Here is a 22726-nt window from a genome sequence, read left to right on the forward strand (position 1 = left end):
GACTCATAGATACAGAAAACAGAACAGTGATTGCCATGGGAAAGAGGGTTGGAGGAGGAAGACAAAATGGGTAAAGGGCATCAAGAAGTACAAACTTCTAGTTATAAAATAAATAAGTTATGGGGATGTAAAGTACAGCAAGGGGAATATAGTCAATAATATTGTAATATTGTATTAATTTTGTATGATGACAGATAGTAACTAGAACTACTGTGGTAATAAAATCACAATGCATACAAACGTCTAATCACTATACTGTACACATGAAACTAATATAAAATTTCATGTCAATTATACTTCAATTTAAAAAATTCCCATACACATAAACCCATCTAAAGACTAGAATTCATGGAATAGCTATGAATAAAATGAAGCCCATGAAAAATAAAAAAATAAAAAACTATAAGAAAAATCGCCCCCCCTTCCTCCAGAGATTCCTAAACAGTGGTGGTGAATATTCACTGACATACACTGTCAAGCCTAATACACTTTTTAAACAAAAGTATACATTAATGTGGTTAATTATAGCTCAGTCTATGACCATGAAATAAAACAGAACTTACTGGCCTAAGGAGGGATTCAACCCAATGTTATGACCTAATTAGTCTTTTACATTCTGCCTACACTTCCTCTTGTCCATCCATCAAAGGTCTATGTGAGAAGCTTTAGGATAACACATTCTTCCAATCACAAGGGAGGGAACATGATGCAAGAAATCACTGGGCACATCCCGACTTATCCCTTCTCCTAGTGACAAATGCACCAAATAGATAATAACAGAAGGTCATTGGGTATATGTACATATCCCCTCAGTTTCACCTACTATTTCTAAACTAACTATTCTTAACTATTTCTGCCAAGTAAACTTATTTTCTTTTGTGGAACTCAGTGAAACAATCACTTCCTGTCTGTCCGTGCTGTTTTAATCAGGTCCTATTTTAAGTGGGCCATCATGCTGCTTATTCTTTATTTCCACCACCCCAGATTCTTCTCTTCCCTGCTTTCTTCCCTGGGAAGCTGACTCCTGATAACTTTATCATCCCTGCTTTTTTTTACCAACTCTCTTCTGTTTGAGTTTATTCAATGGGATGCACAAGCAGACAATCAAAGGATAAGAAAAGTGAGAGGTTGGGCTAATTCTTCCTTGCTCCCTCCAATAATGTGTCTCTTACAATAGCTGTATCCCTCTACAATTACAGCTTAAGCTATCACTGGGATCTGGTAACAGTTTTTCTCCCCTTGGCCTAAGTCCAATAAATACAATGAATGAAGTGAAAAACACAATAGCATCAACAGCAGAATGTATCAAACAGAAGAAAGAATCTGTGAAGTAGAAAACAAATCTTTGAAATTATTCAGTCAGAAAAGAAGAAAAAAAAAGAACAGAAAAAAGTGAAGAAAACCTACGTAACAGAAACAATGAGAAACATAAACAATGAGATACCATCAAAGGAGCAATCTGAATTACTGGAGTCCCAGGAGAACAGAGACAAGGGGCCAGAAAGTTTTCTTAATGAAATAATGGCTGAGAATTTCCCAAATCTGTGGAGATTTTGACCACCCAAGTTCATAACCTTCATAGAACCTCCAGCAAATTCAACTTGAAAAGACCTTCTCCAAGACACATTATAATAAAACCATCAAAAATCTAAGACAAAGAGAGACTCTTGAAGGAACAAGAGAAAAAAGCTTCTGACCTACACAGGAGTCCTCATTATGCTATCAGTGGATTTCTCAGCAGAAAATTTAAAGCCAATACAAACTGGGATGGTATATTCAAAGTGCTGACAGAAGTAAACGGCCAACCAAGAATACTTTATCCAACAAAGCTGCCCTTCAGAAGTGAAGGAGAGATAAGGACGTCCCCAGATATACAAAAGTTGAGGGAATTCATTACTACTAAACCTGCTTTACAACAAATGCTGAAACTGAAATAAAAGGATGCCAATTAGTAACATGAAAACATATGAAAATATACAACATACTGGTAAAGTAGTATATAATAAAATACTGTAATGTGGGTAATATTGTGTGTTAACCACTGGACTATAGTAAAAAAGTTAAAAGACAAAAGTATTAAAAATAACTATAGCCATAATAATTTGTTAATGAATACAATATAAAAAGAATTAAATTGTAACATCAAAAACCAAAAGTATGGCACAAAAACAGACGCATAGACCAATGGAATAGAATAGAAACCCCAGAACTAGACCCACAAACGTATGGCCAACTCATCTTTGACAAAGCAGGAAAGAACATCCAATGGAAAAAAGACAGCCTCTTTAACAAATGGTGCTGGGAGAACTGGACAGCAACATGCAGAAGGTTGAAACTAGACCACTTTCTCACACCATTCACAAAAATAAACTCAAAATGGATAAAGGACCTAAATGTGAGACAGGAAACCATCAAAACCTTAGAGGAGAAAGCAGGAAAAGACCTCTCTGACCTCAGCCGTAGCAATCTCCTACTCGACGCATCCCCAAAGGCAAGGGAATTAAAAGCAAAAGTGAATTACTGGGACCTTATGAAGATAAAAAGCTTCTGCACAGCAAAGGAAACAACCAACAAAACTAAAAGGCAACCAACGGAATGGGAAAAGATATTCGCAAATGACATATCGGACAAAGGGCTAGTATCCAAAATCTATAAAGAGCTCACCAAACTCCACACCCGAAAAACAAATAACCCAGTGAAGAAATGGGCAGAAAACATGAATAGACACTTCTCTAAAGAAGACATCCAGATGGCCAAAAGGCACATGAAAAGATGTTCAGCGTCGCTCCTTATCAGGGAAATACAAATCAAAACCACACTCACCTCACGCCAGTCAGAGTGGCCAAAATGAACAAATCAGGAGACTATAGATGCTGGAGAGGATGTGGAGAAACGGGAACCCTCTTGCACTGTTGGTGGGAATGCAAACTGGTGCAGCCGCTCTGGAAAGCAGTGTGGAGGTTCCTCAGAAAATTAAAAATAGACCTACCCTATGACCCAGCAATAGCACTGCTAGGAATTTATCCAAGGGATACAGGAGTACTGATGCATAGGGCCACTTGTACCCCAATGTTCATACCAGCACTCTGAACAATAGCCAAACTATGGAAAGAGCCTAAATGTCCATCAACTGATGAATGGATAAAGAAATTGTGGTTTATATACACAATGGAATATTACGTGGCAATGAGAAAAAATGAAATATGGCCTTTTGTAGCAACGTGGATGGAACTGGAGAGTGTGATGCTAAGTGAAATAAGCCACACAGAGAAAGACAGATACCATATGGTTTCACTCTTATGTGGATCCTGAGAAACTTAACAGGAACCCATGGGGGAGGGGAAGGAAAAAAAAAAAAACCAACAGGTTAGAGTGGGAGAGAGCCAAAGCATAAGAGACTCTTAAAAACTGAGAACAAACTGAGGGTTGATGGGGGGTGGGAGGGGGGAGAGGGTGGGTGATGGGTATTGAGGAGGGCACCTTTTGGGATGAGCACTGGGTGTTGTATGGAAACCAATTTGTCAATAAATTTCATAAAAAAAATAATAATAATAAAAATAAACCTCCATAACATTATAAAAAAAAAAAAAGTAGAGGGGAGTAAAAGGGTAGAGTTTTTGTATGCCATGAAAGTTAAGTTACTAACATAAAAATAGACTTCTATATCTCTAAGATGTTCTATGTAAGCCTCATGGTCACCATAAAGCAAAAACCTACAGTAGATACACAAAAGAAAAACAATGAATTCACAGAGGAAGACACCAAGACAGAAACAAAGAAAGAAGGGAATTACAAAAGGGCCAGAAAACACTAACAAGGTAGAAATAAGTACTTACTCATCAAGTTACTCTGAATGTAAATGGACTAAATTCCCCATTTAAAGGGCGAAAAGTGGCTAAATGTATAAGAAACAAGACCCAACTCTACTCTGACCACAACAGACTCACTTCAGTTAAATATACATAAAGGCTCAAAGTGAAGGGATAAGAAAAGATATTCCATACAAATAGAAAACCAAAGAAAGCAGGCATAGCTATACTTACATCAGACAAAATAGACTTTAAATCAAAAACTGTAACAAGAGACCAATAAGGTCATTATATAATAATAAAGATGCTAATTCATCAAGAGGATATAACAATTATAGATATAATGGCACCCAACATTGAAGCACTGGTATATATAAAGCAAATATTAACAGATCTGAAGGGAGAGGTATATAACATTATAATAGGGGATTTCCTCACTTATTATCAGGGAAATACAAATCAAAAACACAATGAGATACTATCTCACACCTGTCAGAATGGCTAAAATTAACAACACAGGAAACAACAGGTGTTGATGAGGATACAGAGAAAGGGGACCTGTTGGTGGGAATGCAAACTGGTGCAGCCACTCTAGAGAACAGTATGGAGCTTCCTGAAGGAACTAAAAATAGAACTACCCTATGATCCAGCACTGCACCATTAGGTATGTACCCAAAGGATACAAACATGCTGGCTCAAAGGGGCACATGAACCCAATGTTTATAGCAGCATTATCAACAATAGCCAAACTATGGAGAGAGCCCAAATGTCCACCCTAGAATTTATTATGCTAAGGGAAGTAAGTCAATAAGAGAAAGACAAACACCACATGATTTCACTAATATGTGGAATTTAAGAAACAAAACAGATGAACATATGGGTGGCATGAGAAGAGGACAGAGGGAAACAAACAAGAGACTCCTAATGACAGAGAACAAACTGAGAATTGATGGAGGGAGTTGGGTGGGAGATGGGCTAGATGGGTGATGGGTATTAAGGAGGGCACTTGTTGTGATGAGCACTGGGTGTTGTATGTAAATGATGAATCACTGAATTCTACTCTTAAAACCAATTTTGGGGGCGCCTGGGTGGCGCAGTCGGTTAAGCGTCCGACTTCAGCCAGGTCACGATCTCGCGGTCTGTGAGTTCGAGCCCCGCGTCGGGCTCTGGGCTGATGGCTCAGAGCCTGGAGCCTGTTTCTGATTCTGTGTCTCCCTCTCTCTCTGCCCCTCCCCCGTTCATGCTCTGTCTCTCTCTGTCCCAAAAATAAATAAACGTTGAAAAAAAAAATTTTTTTTTTAATTAAAAAAAAATAATAAAAAAAAAATTAAAAAAAAACAATTTTGCACTGTATGTCAACTAAAATATAAATTAAAAAATAATAGGGGACAGCAAAATCCCCATTTTTAATACTGGCTAGATAATCCAGAGGAAAAAAATCAATAAAAAATGATGTACTTGAACTATACTTTAGACCAAATGGACCTAACAAACATATATAGGACCAGATGGTTTCACTGGTAATTCTACCAAACACTTAAAGAAAAATTAATGCCAGCCCTTCTCAAATCCTTCCCAAAAATGAAACAGGAGTGAACACTCCCAAACATATTTTACAAAGCCAGTATTACCCTGATACCAAAACCATACAAAGATACTACAAAAAAAATATATCCCTGATGAATATGATGCAAAAATTGCCAACAAAATATTAGCAAACTGAATTCAAGAGCAAATTAGAAGAATCATATACCATCCTATCAAGTGTAGTCTAATCTTGCCTATTAAAGAAACTGAGGTTCATAGAAGTGAAATGCTCACCATCACAGAAAATAGAGGAAAGATTCAGAATTACACTCCTGAGTTTCCAGAGTTCTCAGTCCCCATACTTTCCCCACTATTCCAGACTGTTCACTGAGAGATACATACAAATGTCTACCACATTGGTAGGAATATAAACTGGCATAGCTATTATGGACAATAATACAGAGGTTCCTAAAAAATTAAAAATACAACCACTGGGGCACCTGGGTGGCTCAGACACTTAAGCATCCAACTCGGCTCAGGTCATGATCTTGTGGTTCACAAGTTCGAGCCCCGCATCAGGCTCTGTACTGATAGCTCAGAGCCTGGAGCCTGCTTTGGATTCTGCATCTCCCTCTCTGTCTGCAACCCCCCCCCCCCCACTCATACTCTTTCTTTCTCAAAAATAAATAAACATTTAAAAATTTTTAAAAGTAAAAAAAAGTGAAATGGCTTAAGCCCTTTATCCCATACTGAAAAAAATTGAGTTTTATCAGACAGTTCCTGTGACCAGACACACATTAGGAAAGCAGATCAACCCTCAATGAAAAAGAAATCCCTAAACAATATAGACAATTTCAGTATATACAAATAAAATGCCTTTCCATTCCATAAAAATTAAAAGTAAAACAATACATAACATCTTTGATGAAAGTCAAGTCTCAAGTAGACCACATAAAAAGTGAAAGGAAACAATTTGACTTTTTAAATAAGGATGACCATCTAATCTACTCCAAATAAGCACCCCCTAAAAAATGGCTTGGCAATAAAACTTTGTCATACATTGTGAAAGGTATGACATATACATGCCAGTAATAGCACTTCATTTATTTTCATAGGAATAGATGTTCCCATAGTAACAAATTCAACTCAAGAATTCTTCTTTTAGTTCAATGTAGTATATTAACTTATACCGGCCAGTTTCACTTCTGGGTATGCCAAATGAAAAGCTTGCTAGTGCTATAGAAAGCATACTGTGCAACATGTGATTTTCCACGTCAGGATGCCAAAAGGTGTCAAATTCAGTATCCCAACATCTTACCTCTAAAATAATTTCTAAAAATCAAATCTGTAAAAAAAATATTTTAAATCTCATTTCTATGAAAGAACAAAATCTTGTTAACAGTTGCCCAAAAAAAGAGGGAGGAAAACCAATAACCACACACTTCTAATTAATCATCCTTTTTTTCATGCCTTATTATCATCTATTAACATTCCACTGTCTCCTCAAATTGTTACTTAATGCCCCACAGTTATCACTATTCAAAAACCCGAGGGGTTGGCTTTGACGCAAATGGAACCACATTACAGGCATCATGAATAAACATCTGAGCCCAGTTAGTCAGTGCTTGTCATCATTGAAGGGCAGCCCCTTTTAGCCAAACCCTAGCCACTTTTCTGCAACAGGGGAATGTGAACCTAAAGATACCAGATCACCCTGGTTTTCAAAAGAGGTTAGAAATCTTCATTTTTCTGTAAAAATATCCTAATTGCTAAATATTGGCTTTGTAAAAAAACTGATCCCAAAGCACATGCTTATAGCTGGATCCAGCTGGCTGGTCTCCAGTTTGCAAACGTCTGGCTTATATAGAAACTCCTATCTTTACAACATCATTCTCAGTATCATCACAGGTCTGTGGTTAGAGAAGCCTGAGATGAACATGATTAGAAGGCATGGAGATTAGTGATGTCATGTTCACAGTGAATCACCATCGTCTGCCACTGCATCCTGAATGGACTTCTATGACAGCATCACCTTCTTTGTGTACACATCTGTCACCAGACTGAAAACTTCTTGTAGGCAAGCCCACACCCTTATTCATCTTAGTTTCCCCAGCACTTGGCACATGAAAATCACAAAATAAATATATTGGAATGAATGAGTCAGTGAATGAATAAACAAACACCAAATAATGCAATCTCTAATGTCAATAACCCCTAACTTTCCTTCTCCAACATAGAACTCAGTAAAAAGACTATTTCCAATGACATCACATTTCAAAACTGAGTTGCTCAATAGCTGAGTAGAAGAAATGGCTGCATATATCAGTGGTTAAATGAATTTGGGGGAGACGTTATGAATGTTCATTGAAGGATTAAAGTCAAGAAACAAATATTTTAAAAAGCTGATATGAGACAGAAAAAAGCTCAAGAGAGTAGGAGTAGGGAATGTAGAAGGAGCCCCCCTACTGTGTCTATGGGATAACAAAAGATTCATGTATGCATTGTAACCAGCTAGTCTCTAGTGGTGGTGGTGGTGTCGTTGTACAGTTGTCAGTGGTGGTGTTGTTTCAACTACACTGGAAGCCACTTTCTCTTCTACTAGATGCCTCTCTATAGGTGAAGTGGCAAGCGAAAATCTGGAGCAGATAGAGGATCACCTAGGGAAGTTGTGTGGTAAGAACAAAAAGGAAAGTTCATTCCATGCTCTTTCTGTGCAAATAGGAATGTTTTCAAACCAGGTTAAAAGGATGCCTGATGTTGAGTCCCTGTCATTTGTCAGCTAGCTGTTATTTTCACTCTTCTTTCTCTTTCTCTTCCACACACACACTATTGTATATGCCTTAAAGTCTAACATTTTTCTTCAATATAGTCCTTGGAGTACAAATCTATACTGTCCCTATGTACTTCAATTTATAGTCTTAGCTATAAAAACTATTTCTGAGTAACTTTTAGAGAACAACTCAGTGGGCACTTACAGCTTCATTATTACCAAACAAGTATAAATAAATAAGTTTTATACCACATGTGGAGCTTGGCAATTAACCACCGTAGACTTCATTTAACCACTGCAGAAGGCTTAAATTTTCTGAACCAATACTTGGGACTCTGGAGCTGACAACTGTGAATCATGTTCCAAGGATGATTTAAGAAAATGTTTGAAACAGGAACAGCTCAGGAAATTCATGATGCCAAAGTAATCAGGTGAGTATACAAAGAAGAAAGTTTGAGGGCCTAATTCTAGGCATAAAACATAGAAACATACTTACCAAAATGGATGGTAGGGTTGCCTGAAGACTTGAACTTTGGGTGTTCCAAACTAGGTCTTCAGTTTCAGTAAGTAAAACCCCTCTCACTGAAGAAAGAACAATATAGAAAACGTTTTTAGTTGAGACACTATTGTATTTGAGGTTCAGGGACAACTAAAAATAAGTTTAGATTTTATAGTTTAGATCTTGGCACAGCAGATAACGCAGACTTGCTTAGAAAATATCTGTTACTTTATTCAGAGAGTTTACTTATATTGAGAGGGGGAAACTGAAGGACTCCATAAAAATTTGCTTCTTGCTCTTTTTCCTGCTTCTATTCTTACTACGACCTACATCCTCACTTTACACATGCCTTATAGAACAAATAGTGTATGTCCTCCTGTGAGGGATAAGGAATTAATGATTTCTTTAGAGGCTTCCAGCACAAAAGGTAACATCTAAGGAAGGACCACACAAGAATGACCAGACGAGGTCATCGTACGCATGTTCCAGACCACCAGTACTAGACATCTCAATGCCAAGACCCCCTGGCTCCAAGGAATGTGACTTATGAAGAACACCTGGACCTGTCCTTGTTCTAAATGATTCCTGGATGCCTGAGAGGACAACATGTACACCAGACCACAATCCTCAGTAAAAACCCCAGACCCCAAAGACAAGACTCTCTCCTTTCCTTTTCCACCTCTCCCAGATACATCATCTATATCTGCATGCTCTCTCTCTCTCTCTCTCTCTCTCCATTAATATATGTAGATATATATGAAGATATATATATATATATATATATATATATATATATATATATATATATATATATATATATCTTCAATAACTCTGCTCACTTCCTGCAGGCTTGCATTTTATTTCTGTCCTGTGCATAGTCAAGGACCCTCTTGGCTTGTCCTGCAGGACCCTCTCTTGGCTGGTCTCCTCGAACCGAGCCTGCCTGCATCAATATTAACACAATCTATCTGAGTTACAAGACTCCAACATAAAATATTCTTCTCATTATTACATTTAAAACATTCCTATGTAATTTTCTTTTTGCAAGCATTATTTACTCTTTTCAAGATTCCTGTGAAGATGTTTTTAAATTGATTTTTTTTCACTTTAATAAAAAAGTTAAGCTGAAATTCCAACTCATTTGGTTGATGCTAAGAATGGAGAAAATTATGCAAAATGATTTCCTTTTTGGCAGAAAGGACCTGTGAAAAGTGGGCTAGGACACCAGAGAGTTTATCATTATACCAATATTAAAGAGCAATAGAGGTAAGACAGTAGATTGTATAATTTAATTCAACAAAGGTTTACTGAATCCTTCTAGTTACACAGACTTTGATAAAGCTGAGACTATGAACATTAATAAAGCCAAGTTTCTCCTATGCAAGTATCCCCTATGTCAGAGAGATAAACACAAATTATACACTGAAGTGAGGGCATGTAATACTATGTATGGGATACAAAGAAGAAATTGATTTTGCCTGAGGGGGAGAGGGAATCTATAAAAGCTAAAGAAAAAAAAAAGGATTGCCACAATTTGATCTGGTGTATGCACCAAAAATGGAAGCAGAATCTCTCTTTATTCACCTGTTACCACTGGCCTGACATAAAGGGATCAGTCAGAAGCCAAAAACCCTATTCGGTTTAAGTATTTCCCAAAACTCTTTTCAACTGTGTTTACAGTTGTCTTCTATGGGTCAAGGATGACATATCTTTAAAAAATGATGACCAAGTTACCTAGAAAGCTGCAGCCATTCAGAACTCTCAGTTGGCGTGACAATAGAAATAGATTTTAGGGATGAAATTTTGTACAACTGAAACATTCATCTAATGAAAGATCAAAGCACCTGAATTAGTTTGTACTGTATATCCTAAAGCTTTTGTTAAATTTGCTTAGAAATTCTCCGTTGTTGAACTCCTTTTTTAGGACATCTTCTAGGAGATATCTCTACTCCCAAGCTCCACATAAAAGGAAGACCTTGCTATGCTGGATTTAGTTTCCTACACAATTTCACTTGGCCTGCTGTATACCTTAATCTTCATGTCATTCTTCCACTACTTTCATTATTAACCTTGGTGTTTGTACCTTCTGTTCAGTTTAGGTTCCCATCTCCTTCAGGTCATGACCTCCTAGCACTATCTTTTTTCTGATCCCAATATCCAGATTCCTGGGAACTTCTGGCTATTTGCTGTCCCCATAGGTAGTCTTCAACTAGTCTATACTAGCTTTGCCAAAAGGAATTCAGCAATTTCAGATTATAACAAGCCTCTTCTCTTTTCACTATTTTATCTAGCTCAGGTATTCCAACAAGATAGAATGATGAAAAAGGAGTGTATGAGAAAAAAAGCCCAGGGTACCTGCACTGCTCCAAAATACAAAGGTTCCTTAGTGTTTTAGAACTGATAGCCTACTGTCACTATCATCTACAAAGACAGTTTCTCCACTTTAAAGTCCTGTATAGCCTATATGAAGCCCAAGCTACTTTATGACCTTGACCTACCACACTGTCATATTAAGGAAGCATCATTCTAGCAGCCAAAATAATTGAAAAACAATTTAAAGTTTTAGTTCAGCTCTCAAAAAATACCTTACTTGGGAAGAAGGAGTTATACATAGTAAAATTTTATTTAACCTTTTTTCTCTCTTTTCTCTGTCTTGTGTCTATTTGTGTTTGTTTATTTACACACACACACACACACACACACACACACACACACACACACACACACAGGCCTAGGTAATAAATGCCTGAAAAGATACAGGATCTTTTCTCCTAAGAAAACGTAGGAATTGAAGAAGGTATAAAATGTATCATTGTTAGTATTGCCTATCATTCATGAATTTTCCTCTTTGGCAGCTGGTACTTCTCCTATGCAATCACTTCAATAAAATATACTCCATGGACATTTTAAATTTTTTTTTCAACGTTTATTTATTTTTGGGACAGAGAGAGACAGAGCATGAATGGGCGAGGGGCAGACACAGAATCGGAAACAGGCTCCAGGCTCTGAGCCATCAGCCCAGAGCCCGACGCGGGGCTCGAACTCACGGACCTCAAGATCGTGACCTGACTGAAGTCGGACACTCAACCGACTGCACCACCCAGGCGCCCCTCCATGGACATTTTAAAAGCTAACTACTCTTGAGTGAAGAAAAATCATAAAGAAAGAAACATGAAGTAGCAAGTAATTTAACAGGACACCGTGTCCCTGATGAGTTAAACTGTTGCAATACTAGTTACCAGATTCTTAGCAAACTTTAGTATGACATTAACTAGGCCACTCTTTAGCCTCTAAATCCAAAGTAGTCAACCTCGCCCTGGTGATCCCAGATCCACCTATCGATTTCAGATCATAACTGGCTCTCTCCAGCTATCTAAATTCAAACTTAGTACTAAATTCTCTGGGATTCTCCCCATCACCCAGTATCAGTTCTTCTTTCACCAAGATCTTCCCTGAACTTTCCTGAGCTACTCTGTATCTTCTGCTCTCTGGCTTTTAAGTTGTCACACCAGTTGATTTGCCTGTAGAGAATTAATGTGTTGATTGCTCCGGCAGCCCTATAACCTGTTTCAATTCACACTTACAGGTTCTATTTCTGTTTTTCTTGTATTTTCCTATTTCCCTAAACTATTTCTACATCTCATGCTCTTCTCTACTTTTTCCTCTCTTTGTGGCCTTTTGTCTACAAGTATTCCTAAGAGCTCCTGACTGGTCTCTCCAAAAGAGCTATGTCTCATGCAGTCTAGAGAATGCTCAGAACCACACATATTTAAGGAAATCAGTTTTCACCAGAGTATATTGGAAAAGAAGCTAAAGCTATACAAGGACTTTACGATATCAATACTTTATATATCAATGACTTTATGGATATCAACTCACCATTGATAAGCCGGAGGGAGTCAGGATCTGGATTCAAAGAGGAATTCCCCAACAAAAAATTCTGGTGCAGTGTCTCAGCAATATAATCTCTGAAGTTACTAATTGCATAAACAGCAGTGGGCTTATCATCCAGTTCCACAAGACCATGGTTTTCCACCTTGTTGGAATGAAGGCTAATTAGGTCCCAGGTGGTATTGCCGATGGCCTCACCATTGAAGGTCACTGCATAGTGAACATCTAAACCACTATGGATTAAAAGAGAGAACAGATTAGGCCCTGCTAAGGAAGCACAAAGAAAGGAGCTTTGAACCCATGGAGAACAAATATTACACCTGGGTGTGGGGAGGGGCTCATAAGACATGGATTCCACCACCATTCGCTGCAGACAATGTGACAAGTATTTCACATGCTTTATCTCATTTAATTTTCATAATAACCCTATAAAGGCTTTATTATCTTCAGGTTATTATTGAAGAAACTGAGCTTTAAAGAAGTCAGATTTGCCTAAAATTTTGCAACATATAAGTCAAGATTCAAACACATATCTGCTTGACTCCAGCACCTGCATTCTGAACTACTATGCTCCACTCTCAGTAGCTTTTATTAAACTATTATGCAAAAAAGTCATTAGGAGCTTTGCTCTAGTCATCACTCTGGCTTCCAGCCAGTCTATGAGATACGGCCATCAGAAGCAGTACCCATCAAGTCACATCAAGATCCTTCCACAGGAAAGGAGAACACTACCTTCTTGAAGATAAACCACTCAAGATAGACATGAGATGAAAACAATTTCTCTCCTTCAGACATTCTAATAGGAGGAAAATGACTCCCAAACCAAAGCATACAAATAATTTAAGCACTCCCTCCTCTGAACTTACTTATAAATTATTATATATTCTTTGATTACAGCCTTTATGGTTGTGTAAAAAGATTTTGTTTAAAGTGACTGCCTTTCAGTCTGCCTTTGAGTTTCTATACCCAGTGTTCAGCATGGTACCTTCAGGGCACCCAGTGCCTACTAAATAAATAGAAATCTAAACTTGTCTGAATAAAAAAAGAAAACTACAGTCCAATCAAGGTATACATATATCTAAACAAAAAGTATCAACATAATGAGACTGATCTCATGGATTCTAGAAAAAGAGATTAGTCAACTAATTTATTTCACTATTTAGTGGAAATCTTCTGACCAATGTATTATGGCTTCCTTCTAAAAGTAGATCCTTAGATTGGAGAGAGCCACAAAAAGCTAGCATGGCTTGATGATACTGGCCATTAAGATCATCCAACTTCCTTTCTCCTATTTCAAGCTTGCAAAAAGGCCTTTGATTATAACTCCCTACAGATTTTCCTATGGGTAAAGAATGCATGAGCCAGACAATGCAACAATTGGTCACTTGGCAAATTTCTTGCTTTAAATCAATCAATTGGCATCCTAGAGAAATGCATCATATCTTATGATTTGGTAAGCACGAATTGGTCTTAAGCGACCTATTCTTCCTGGGAGTACAGGCAGTTTTGGACCTGTCCTAGGCCTGCTTCTGCAGATCCACACCCCGGACTGCAGGGGACACGATGAAAGTGACCTCCCTCACCAGCCATACAAATAATCAGGTTTGTAATGATGTTTTTATCTTACTCTGAGTAACTTCCATAAGGTTTTCTTCCTAGATCTGATAAGCTATCACTTCTAATGGGATGGTTTAAGGTGCTTTCAAGTGGTAACTGAGGATTTTGACATCCTGATGCTCTACAAAGTAGTAAGACAACAGCTTGTTATCTAGAGCTTCCTTCAGTCGCTTAATTTTTCATGTCAGAATATGTTGATTTATGGGTAATTCCTGACCCTCTTTTGTAAAGTGTATTTCAGTAAAATACACTAAAATAACCAAATGATGGCACTGAGGTAGAATAAAATAGTAAGAGGGACACCTACTGGTCAGAATTCACCACACAGTATGTGTTCCAAGCATCTAGCATAATGCTTGACTCCTAGTAGTTCAATAAATACTTTTGAAAATTATGAAAGAACAAATGGTCAATTTTATTCACTAATGCAGGCAGATAAGACAACTAATTTGTGCCACTTAAATAACAGTATGATATTCCTGACTTGATCCAAAGAATTTTAGTCTCTACATTTTTCACATTAAAGAGCATGCATTATCTTCATACATCTCTGTCTTCTGAGTAATCATTTTAGAGACATTACTTCACAGCCACAACCTACCCCTGAGGATATGCATGCTCTTCCCAAACTCTATGGGATGGACCATGACTACATCTCCAGAAAGGTGAGGTTCTTGGGGTCTCTGCAAAACCAATTTCATGTTAAGACAGAAACCAGTGATAAGGAAAAAATGGAGGAAAAAAACTGATTTCATTCCTATGCTATGCAGAAAACCAGACAAGGAGAATCACTGGGAGTCTACCATGTGCCTTGCATGACTTTTAAATATCACACGGAGAAGCTCAAGAGAAATGTTCTTGGATCAAGAAATCTGTGTAGTCTGGATTAGATTACAGGTTTTACTCTTTATTGACAAAATATAATTTGTCTCCCAAAATTTGCCTTGGATATCTAAAAATAATACTTCCGTTACAGTCTACGTTATCTAGTGAGGAGAAATTCATTAAAGAAGATAAAGTGCCTCAGAGATATGCTACAATTCTTTACCATGGTTTTGTACTAGAAAAAGAACTCAAAGAAATGCTTAAGGAATTAGGAAACCTTCTATCTCAGAGCTGAGACTGTCATTAGGAGCCAAAACAGACTGAGTTCTGGCATGGTAAATGTAGTAAAGAGACATCTTAGGATGAAGGACAGAATAAAAGAAAGCCCAGAGGCCAAGGAAGTACATAAGAGGCAGCAAGCACATTGGAAGACAAAACATGATCTGACTGAAGAAAGCAGGGCTGGTTCTCCACACTCAGCACCTCTGAGTTAATCAGCCACCATCATCTTTCATCTTCTGAATTAGACTGAAACAGCTGCTATATAGAGAAAGGTTCTCCAGATACGTCAATCATGTGGAGGTGAAATTTACCCTTTCTTACTCTCTTACCTCAAATGCCCTGATTGGCTGTTTAACATGCACAGATTTTAAAGAGACAAAATAAAAATATTACCTCTCATTAACATCCACCAAAATAAACATATTTCAGAGAAACTCAGACATCTTTTATAAAATTTCTTCTATTACAAAGAAGGAACACACTTACAAAGCCTGGAGCTGAAATTTTGAAGTATACCAAGCAGAAATATTATTGACTCACTTCAAATGAGTAACCTACTAACTTAAAATAATATGTGAACCTTGAGACAGGTACAAAGCAAATAGAAAATTTCGTATGCATACAAATGCTTATGGAATAAGAGAAAGAGAGAGGTTATATATTATATAAATGGACTATTTCTGTGCCACACATTCATTTATACACAGGTCAGAATACAAGTATACCAAAAAGTTATGAATAAATTCCATCAACTGGTTAATATCTGACAATACCGAACAATTTTGGAAACTCTACCTAGATTAACAATTCTATCATAAAATCTAATGGCTTCATATTGTTATCTGTGTCTCTATAGAGGACATAGCACTCAGTAACTGGATACCATTCTTTTGGTCATAGGATTAACATGAGAGTTTGGGTTGTTTTCATATTCTAATCATGCCAAGAGGGCAACAATCAAACAATCAAGCCCTCTGGTTGAGGACTGGCCATCAACACATTACCTATAATATATACACACAAAACAGTTTACACATACTAACAGTATAGAAATCAAAATTCTGATAACCTTGGTCAAAATATCTGATACCTCCTAGTCATATAACTTATGGCAAATCAGTTTGTCTGCCTTGGGCAAAATATCCCCACCTCCAGAAGGAGAATAAATAATAGTTCTCATTTTCACTATCTCACAGGGATATTGAGAAAATAAAATGAAAAAAAAAAAGAGGCAGTACTTCGACATACCTCTAAAAGTGGTTTTCATTTGATTGTGTATTCCTAGAGGGTATAAACCAAGAGTTATCATTTTTGTAGGCACGGGAACTGTCCAATTTCTAGGTACTTACTAAACACTTGCTTAAATAATATAAATGAAAATGAGGACGTCAGGAGGAGTTAAGATGGTGGAGAAGTAGGGGGACTGGGATTTCCCTTGTCCCTCAAACACAGCTGTATTGAGGTCAGAACACTTAGAATACCCAGGAATACAGTCTGCAGAGTGACAGAGAAGTCTTTCCACAGGTGGACGGAGACCTTGGTGAGACACAGGTGGATGTTTACAAATTGGTAGAGACAAAGCGCTGGGCCCCATAGGCACAGAGAGGAGGGGAACCCTTCCATGGAGAGACAAAAGGAAAAGAAATAGAGGCTGTGAAAGTGTGGTATTATATTTGGAAAAGAGAAACAGCTCTCTGAACCACAGACTGGGGAAGAAGAAATCAGGAGTTTGTACTTTGCAGTTTCTACTTTGCAAACAGCCTTAGGATTTGAAGACCGGGGTTTTCAGGGGTGCCAGACTTTCTCCAGACTGGAGTCCATGCCCTGTGTGTGCACCTGGTGGGGAGAGACCCGGCCCAGGGTATGGAATTGACCTCAGGGGTGCACTGGGAGACCATAGTCCCTTCCCTAGAGTACTGTGGGAAAAAGGTTTAATGCTCTCTCCCCCCCCCCCCCCCCCCCCGCAAAAGACCCTGCAGGCACCAGCTAGAGGCCCTTTGTGGACTGGGTGGAGTGGTGCTACCCCAGAAACAGGTCTAAGCAGTGAGGGATCCTTTAAGACATCGGGTTTTGAATACCAGCCAAGCGCTTAGGTGTGGAACTGTGGGGCAGGACAAACAGCATGGTTTGAGATACCCAGTGCGAAGAGGAGAGATTGAGGAGTTGCCATTTTTCTCTCCATCACCTACACGATGGGGCTTCAGAGAACAGCACAGCGCCCCCAGTGGAGGCAAAACACACTTACACCAAATCCCGCCCCTCCGTGCCTGGTGACTGCATATCTAAAGGAGCAGAACTGACACTGAGTGAACCAGCAGGCATTTCCTCCAGACCAGCACAGTCACTGGTCTCAGGCATCAACAGACAAGTGTAGTGTTTTTGTCTGTTAGGCTGGGTTTGTTTTTTTTAATGTTTTTTTTTTTTTCTTTTTCTCTTTTCTTTCCTTCTCTTTCCCCCCTTTCTCCACCTTCTACCCTCTTTTTTTTTCTTCCCTTTGGAATCAAGCTCATTGTTTCTGATTGGATTTTTGGTCAATTCATCTCTCTCTCTCTCTCTCTGTATGTGTATATATATATATATATATATATATATATATATATATATATATCTTTTCTTTCTTTTTCTGTTCTGGTTGTCTGTTTAATCAGGCATTTTTACTCTATTCTTTTTATACCTTTTCTGTATCTCCTTCTTCTTTATTTTCCTCTCTCTCTCTCTCTCTCTCTCTCTCTCTCTGAATTAAGCCTTATAGTTTCTTTGATTCTCTGCCTGGTATTTTTTTTCACCCCTTTCATCTCTTTCTTTGTATGAGATAAATTTCCCCCCACACCTTTTTCCTTTTTTCCAGGATTACTTCATATGGGATAAGGTTTCCCCCCACACACACACACCTTTTTCACTTTTTCCAGGGTTATTTCAACAAACAAATCAACAATTCACCACTACATGCAGTGGGATAGAGAGCCAAAGACTCAACAACAGAGTGCATGCAACACACTCCAAAAACACTGCCTAGAGTACCAGGCCCTGGACAGTGTATAACGCTTTTTAATATACTAGTATTCACAGGTATAGGACACATAACAAGCTATTAAAACACGTAAAAGACACCTAGCCAAAATGAGGAAATGGAAGAATTCTCAAAAAAAAAAAAAATTCCAGGAAGAAATGACAGCCAGAGAATCGCTCAAAACAGATATAAACAACATATCTGAATAAGAATTTAGAATAACAGTCATAGGATAGTAGCTGGGTTTGAAAAAAAAACATAGAAGACAACAGAGAATCCATTGCTGCAGAGATCAAAGACCTAAGAAATAGCCACAATGAATTAAAAAATGCTGCCATTGAGATAGAAAATAAACTAGATGCAGTGACAGCAAGGATGGAAGAAGCAGAGAAGAGAATAGGTGAAACAGAAGATAAAATTTTGGAAAATGATGAAGCTGAAAACAGAGGGACAGGAAATTACTAGACCATGAGGGGAGAATTAGAGACCTTAGTGATTCAATGAAACAAAATACTATACATTTCATAGGAGTTCCAGAAGAAGAAGAGAGAGAAAGGGGCAGAAGGTTTATTTGAACAAATTATATATGAGGACTTGCCTAATCTGGGGAAGGAAACAGACATCCAAGTCCAGGAGGCACAAAGAACCCCCTTCAAAATCAACAACAGGTCAACACCATAACATATCATAGTGAAACTGGCAAAATACATAGATAAAGAGAGAATTCTGAAAGCATCTAGGGACTAAAGGTCCTTAACCTTTAAGGGTAGACACATAAGTTTAGTAGCAGACCTGTCCACTGAAACTTGGCAGGCCAGAAGAGAGTGGCAGGAAATATTCAATGTGCTGAATAGGAAAAGTGTGCAGCCAAGAATCCTTTATCCAGCAAGGCTGTCATTCAGAATAGAAGGAGAGATAAAGATCTTCCCAAACAAAACTGAAGGACCTCATGACCACTAAACCAGCCCTGCAGGAGATCCTAAGGGGGACTCTGTGAGTGGAAAGCAGCAAAGACTACAAAGGACCCAAGACATCACTGCAAGCACAAAACGTACATATAACACAATAATTCTAAATGAGGAAGTCAGAATGCTCTTTTCAAATATTAAATATTACAATGAAGGAGTATTACTGTATGTCTAAACATGTCCATAATTAACCTATAAATTTGCTTCATAAATTTTCTATTATACTTATATCAATATTGCAAGAGAAAATTAGTTTTTTTAATGTTTATTTATTTTTGATAGAGAAGGCAGGAACAGGGGAGATGCAGAGAGAAAGAGGGACAGAGGATCCAAAGTGGGCTCTGCACTGAAAGCAGAGAGCCAGATGCAGGGCTTGAACTTATGAACTGTGAAACCATGACCTGAGCCAAAGTTAGCCACTCAACCGAGCCACCCAGGCACCCTGAGAAAATGAGTTTTAAATAAATTTCAACCCAAAGGCAAAAAAAATGACAAGCAACTACCACAAAGAGTATTGACTATGTTTTTATATTATGCTTTTTCTAAGAAATTCTAGAGTGGATTTTGTTTTGCAAATGAATTATTGTAGAGATGATCTTTCTCCCATTCATTTGCCTCTTAAAGTGACACTTGATTATGTTACTGAGTGACAGTATACTTGAAAGTGCTTACATTAATGGCAGTTTTTATTCCTATTTTAATTAATTATAGCTCAACATTTAAAGCACTTGATAGTCAACAGTGTATGGAGGGTTATATAAACTATATCCTGTGAGCTAAATCCAGCCCAGTGTCCATGAGTTAATGAATTTTCTTTTTTAAATAGTTTTAAAAAATCAAAGCAAGAATATTTTGTGACATGTGAAAATTATGTGAACTTCAGATTTCAGTTTCCATAAACTAAGTTTTACTGGAATATAGGCACACTCATTCATTGTCAGTGTATTATCGATCTCTACATTCATCTGATGGCTGAGTTAAGCAGTTGCAACAGAGAACATATGGCCTGAGAAGCTTAAAATATTTACTACCTGACCCTTAAGTGAAAAAGTTTGCCAACCTCTGATCTGTAAGGAGATGGAAACTGATACTGACACTAATATTGGAATATTGGACACTGATATTGGAAGTTATTCCACACTGAAAATACAACATACCATATTTTCTAAACTGCCTTTCAACCAGTGAACAGTATAAAAAGTGCCAAAAAGTACTCTACCTGCCATTTTCCTTGGGGGACCTGAAAATAAAAATTCAAAGTGTTAAGTAGAGTTTGAGACAGTTATAATTGTTACATCATTCATCAAAGTGCAAGTTCTTAATATATTTCCTCTAAAATGTTTCCTTAAATCAAAATGCTTATATAGTATCAGATGCTGACAAATGTCTGTAGATTGAAGGAAGTGAACAAAGGCAGAGAGAAGATTCTATTTTAAAAATAATAATATTTACTGTCTTTAAACTTACTTTTTAAACCACTCTTATAAGGTTTTCTCTTTCTAAATAAGCATTTTTTTTTTAGTAGATCAGCAGAGGACTCCAGTTGTTGGCATTAACAAAATTAGGAAACTTTTTTTTGGTAGATAATGAGTTTTGTAGTTTAAAATCAATGAAAAGAAAATAAGGTGTTATACAGAAAAGGGTTTAAGGGATTGGGAAAGGTCAGGACTGACTAAACTACAGGATATTGCATAGCCTTTAAAATTCATTAATTTTATGTAACAGACACTTAACAGAACTTCCCATGTGGCAGAAAACTGTGCTATGTGTTTTACAAAACTTAATTCATTTAATCCTCATTAAGATTATTAAGAGCCATTAGAATCCCCATTTTACAGGTAAAGAAACTGAGGAACAAAGAAGCTACATAATTTACCCAAAGTATTTCTAAAGTTTTTTTAATAAAGCAGAATTAATAGTAAATTATCTTTTTTATACAAATATGACATTAAAACTTGGTAATTTATCTAAAATCATCTGGCCAGGAGTGCCAAAAGCAGGATTTGAACCCAGGGAAGTTGGCTGCAAGGTCATGTTGCCTTTTAGGTCACATGAGAGGGGTCTTCAAAGGCCTCACATCCTTAGGTTCTCACAGAGGCTTTGGTCACAACTGGAGGAAGTATTCTGTGAAAAGTGAGAAGGCTGAACTGGGGAGACTGGTCATGGCCCTCTCCCTTGCACAGACAACTACCTGAGTATCTTTGGGTAAATTACTGAAATTTCCTGTGCTCTGGAGTGCTTATTAGAAACAATGAAGAGTAATAATAACTATCTCATAGCATGGCTATTGGGAATAAATGAGTTAATATAGATATGAAGCCTGGCACACTGTAAATGCCACGTACATGCTTGCTGTTATTGCTAGTAAACACAGAAGTCGTGACAAGAGAGGGTGCCAAGTTTAAGATGTTGGCACTATTAATTATGCTGTGAGGTTACACAGTACCCCTACTCATGCTCCCCTACATCCAAGAGCTGGGCCACAACTATCCTCCAAATGCCCCAAACCCTAAGAATACTGAGTCTAGCATGGGGGATAAGAGAAAGAGCTAAAAAGGTATTACATTGAAATAAAGAGTGCTACTGAACATGCACATTTTTAGAGTCTGCTTACCTAAAGTCAAGTACACGGATGTCCTTATAGCCTGGTAACCCAGTAAATGCATTTTCGACCTGTTAAAAAATAAAAATAAAATTTTTAGCTATGTAGAAATGTGAAAAGGTACATATAAAATACTGCTTTAAGAGCTGACTATAAAGTGCACTGTTTATAAGTGGTGGAAGCTTGTACATGTATACAGATACATAGTGGACAGAACGTTACGTAAGAAAACTATAATAATTAACCTTGTTAGAAAATAGTTTTTAACACAACACTGCCACATTTTTCTTTCACATTAAGGTTTTGATATGCTTTAATATTAATTTCTTTCCAAACTGTGAAAAGCAACTTCTTGTTGGCAAAACACTGCTTTTTCCCTTGTGGGATGAAATGTAGATAACAGCATTAGTTTCCCCCCCCAAAAAAAGCTACAATAGCATTTTTAAAGGTAATTGTTTGGATTTGAAATCTGGTGCAGCATACACACTCATAAACAGTGAAGTATTCATTTTCTTTCAGTGTAAAGTTTCTGAAGACATATGTTTCCTGTTCCTACAACACGAGGGAACTGTGAACACAATCAAAATTAGAAAATAGTCCACAAGCTGAAGCTCAGTCCCCAGAAGAGAGGCCCTATTGATTGGGTGTCATGATGTAGGTTACGAAACAGTGACCAGGTAACTTAATTGGTCAAAAGCTCAACCTATGAGCATCACATTGACAGGAAGCAAGTAGATATTTAAGATCCAGCCATGTAAATCAATATAAGCTTAGTGAATAGAGGGTTGGAAAGAATGCTAACTGAACTAAAAATCTAAAAATAGTCAGGTAATGCATAAATATGTATTTTAACAACATTGAGCATTTAACCCAGATTTCAGAAGGTGACACTCACCAGAAAAGTCACAATGGAACCAACACCAGAA

General features: G+C 37.5%; 1 protein-coding gene across 5 annotated transcripts in view; it reads right to left on the reverse strand.

Moving 5' to 3' along the window:
* Positions 1–22726, reverse strand: part of IMPG2 (interphotoreceptor matrix proteoglycan 2) — an 85076-nt gene that overhangs the window by 25479 nt on the left and 36871 nt on the right. For all 5 annotated transcript variants that reach the window (XM_045036859.1, XM_045036858.1, XM_045036860.1 and 2 more), the window contains 4 exons: positions 21813–21871; positions 20418–20438; positions 12485–12729; positions 8603–8688 (listed from right to left, as the gene is read on the reverse strand). In XM_045036859.1, coding sequence (XP_044892794.1) covers positions 8603–8688; positions 12485–12729; positions 20418–20438; positions 21813–21871 — 411 coding nt within the window. The remainder of the gene's footprint in view (positions 1–8602; positions 8689–12484; positions 12730–20417; positions 20439–21812; positions 21872–22726) is intronic.

The sequence above is a fragment of the Felis catus genome, chromosome C2 (assembly GCF_018350175.1).
Source record: "Felis catus isolate Fca126 chromosome C2, F.catus_Fca126_mat1.0, whole genome shotgun sequence".
Lineage (NCBI taxonomy): Eukaryota > Metazoa > Chordata > Mammalia > Carnivora > Felidae > Felis > Felis catus.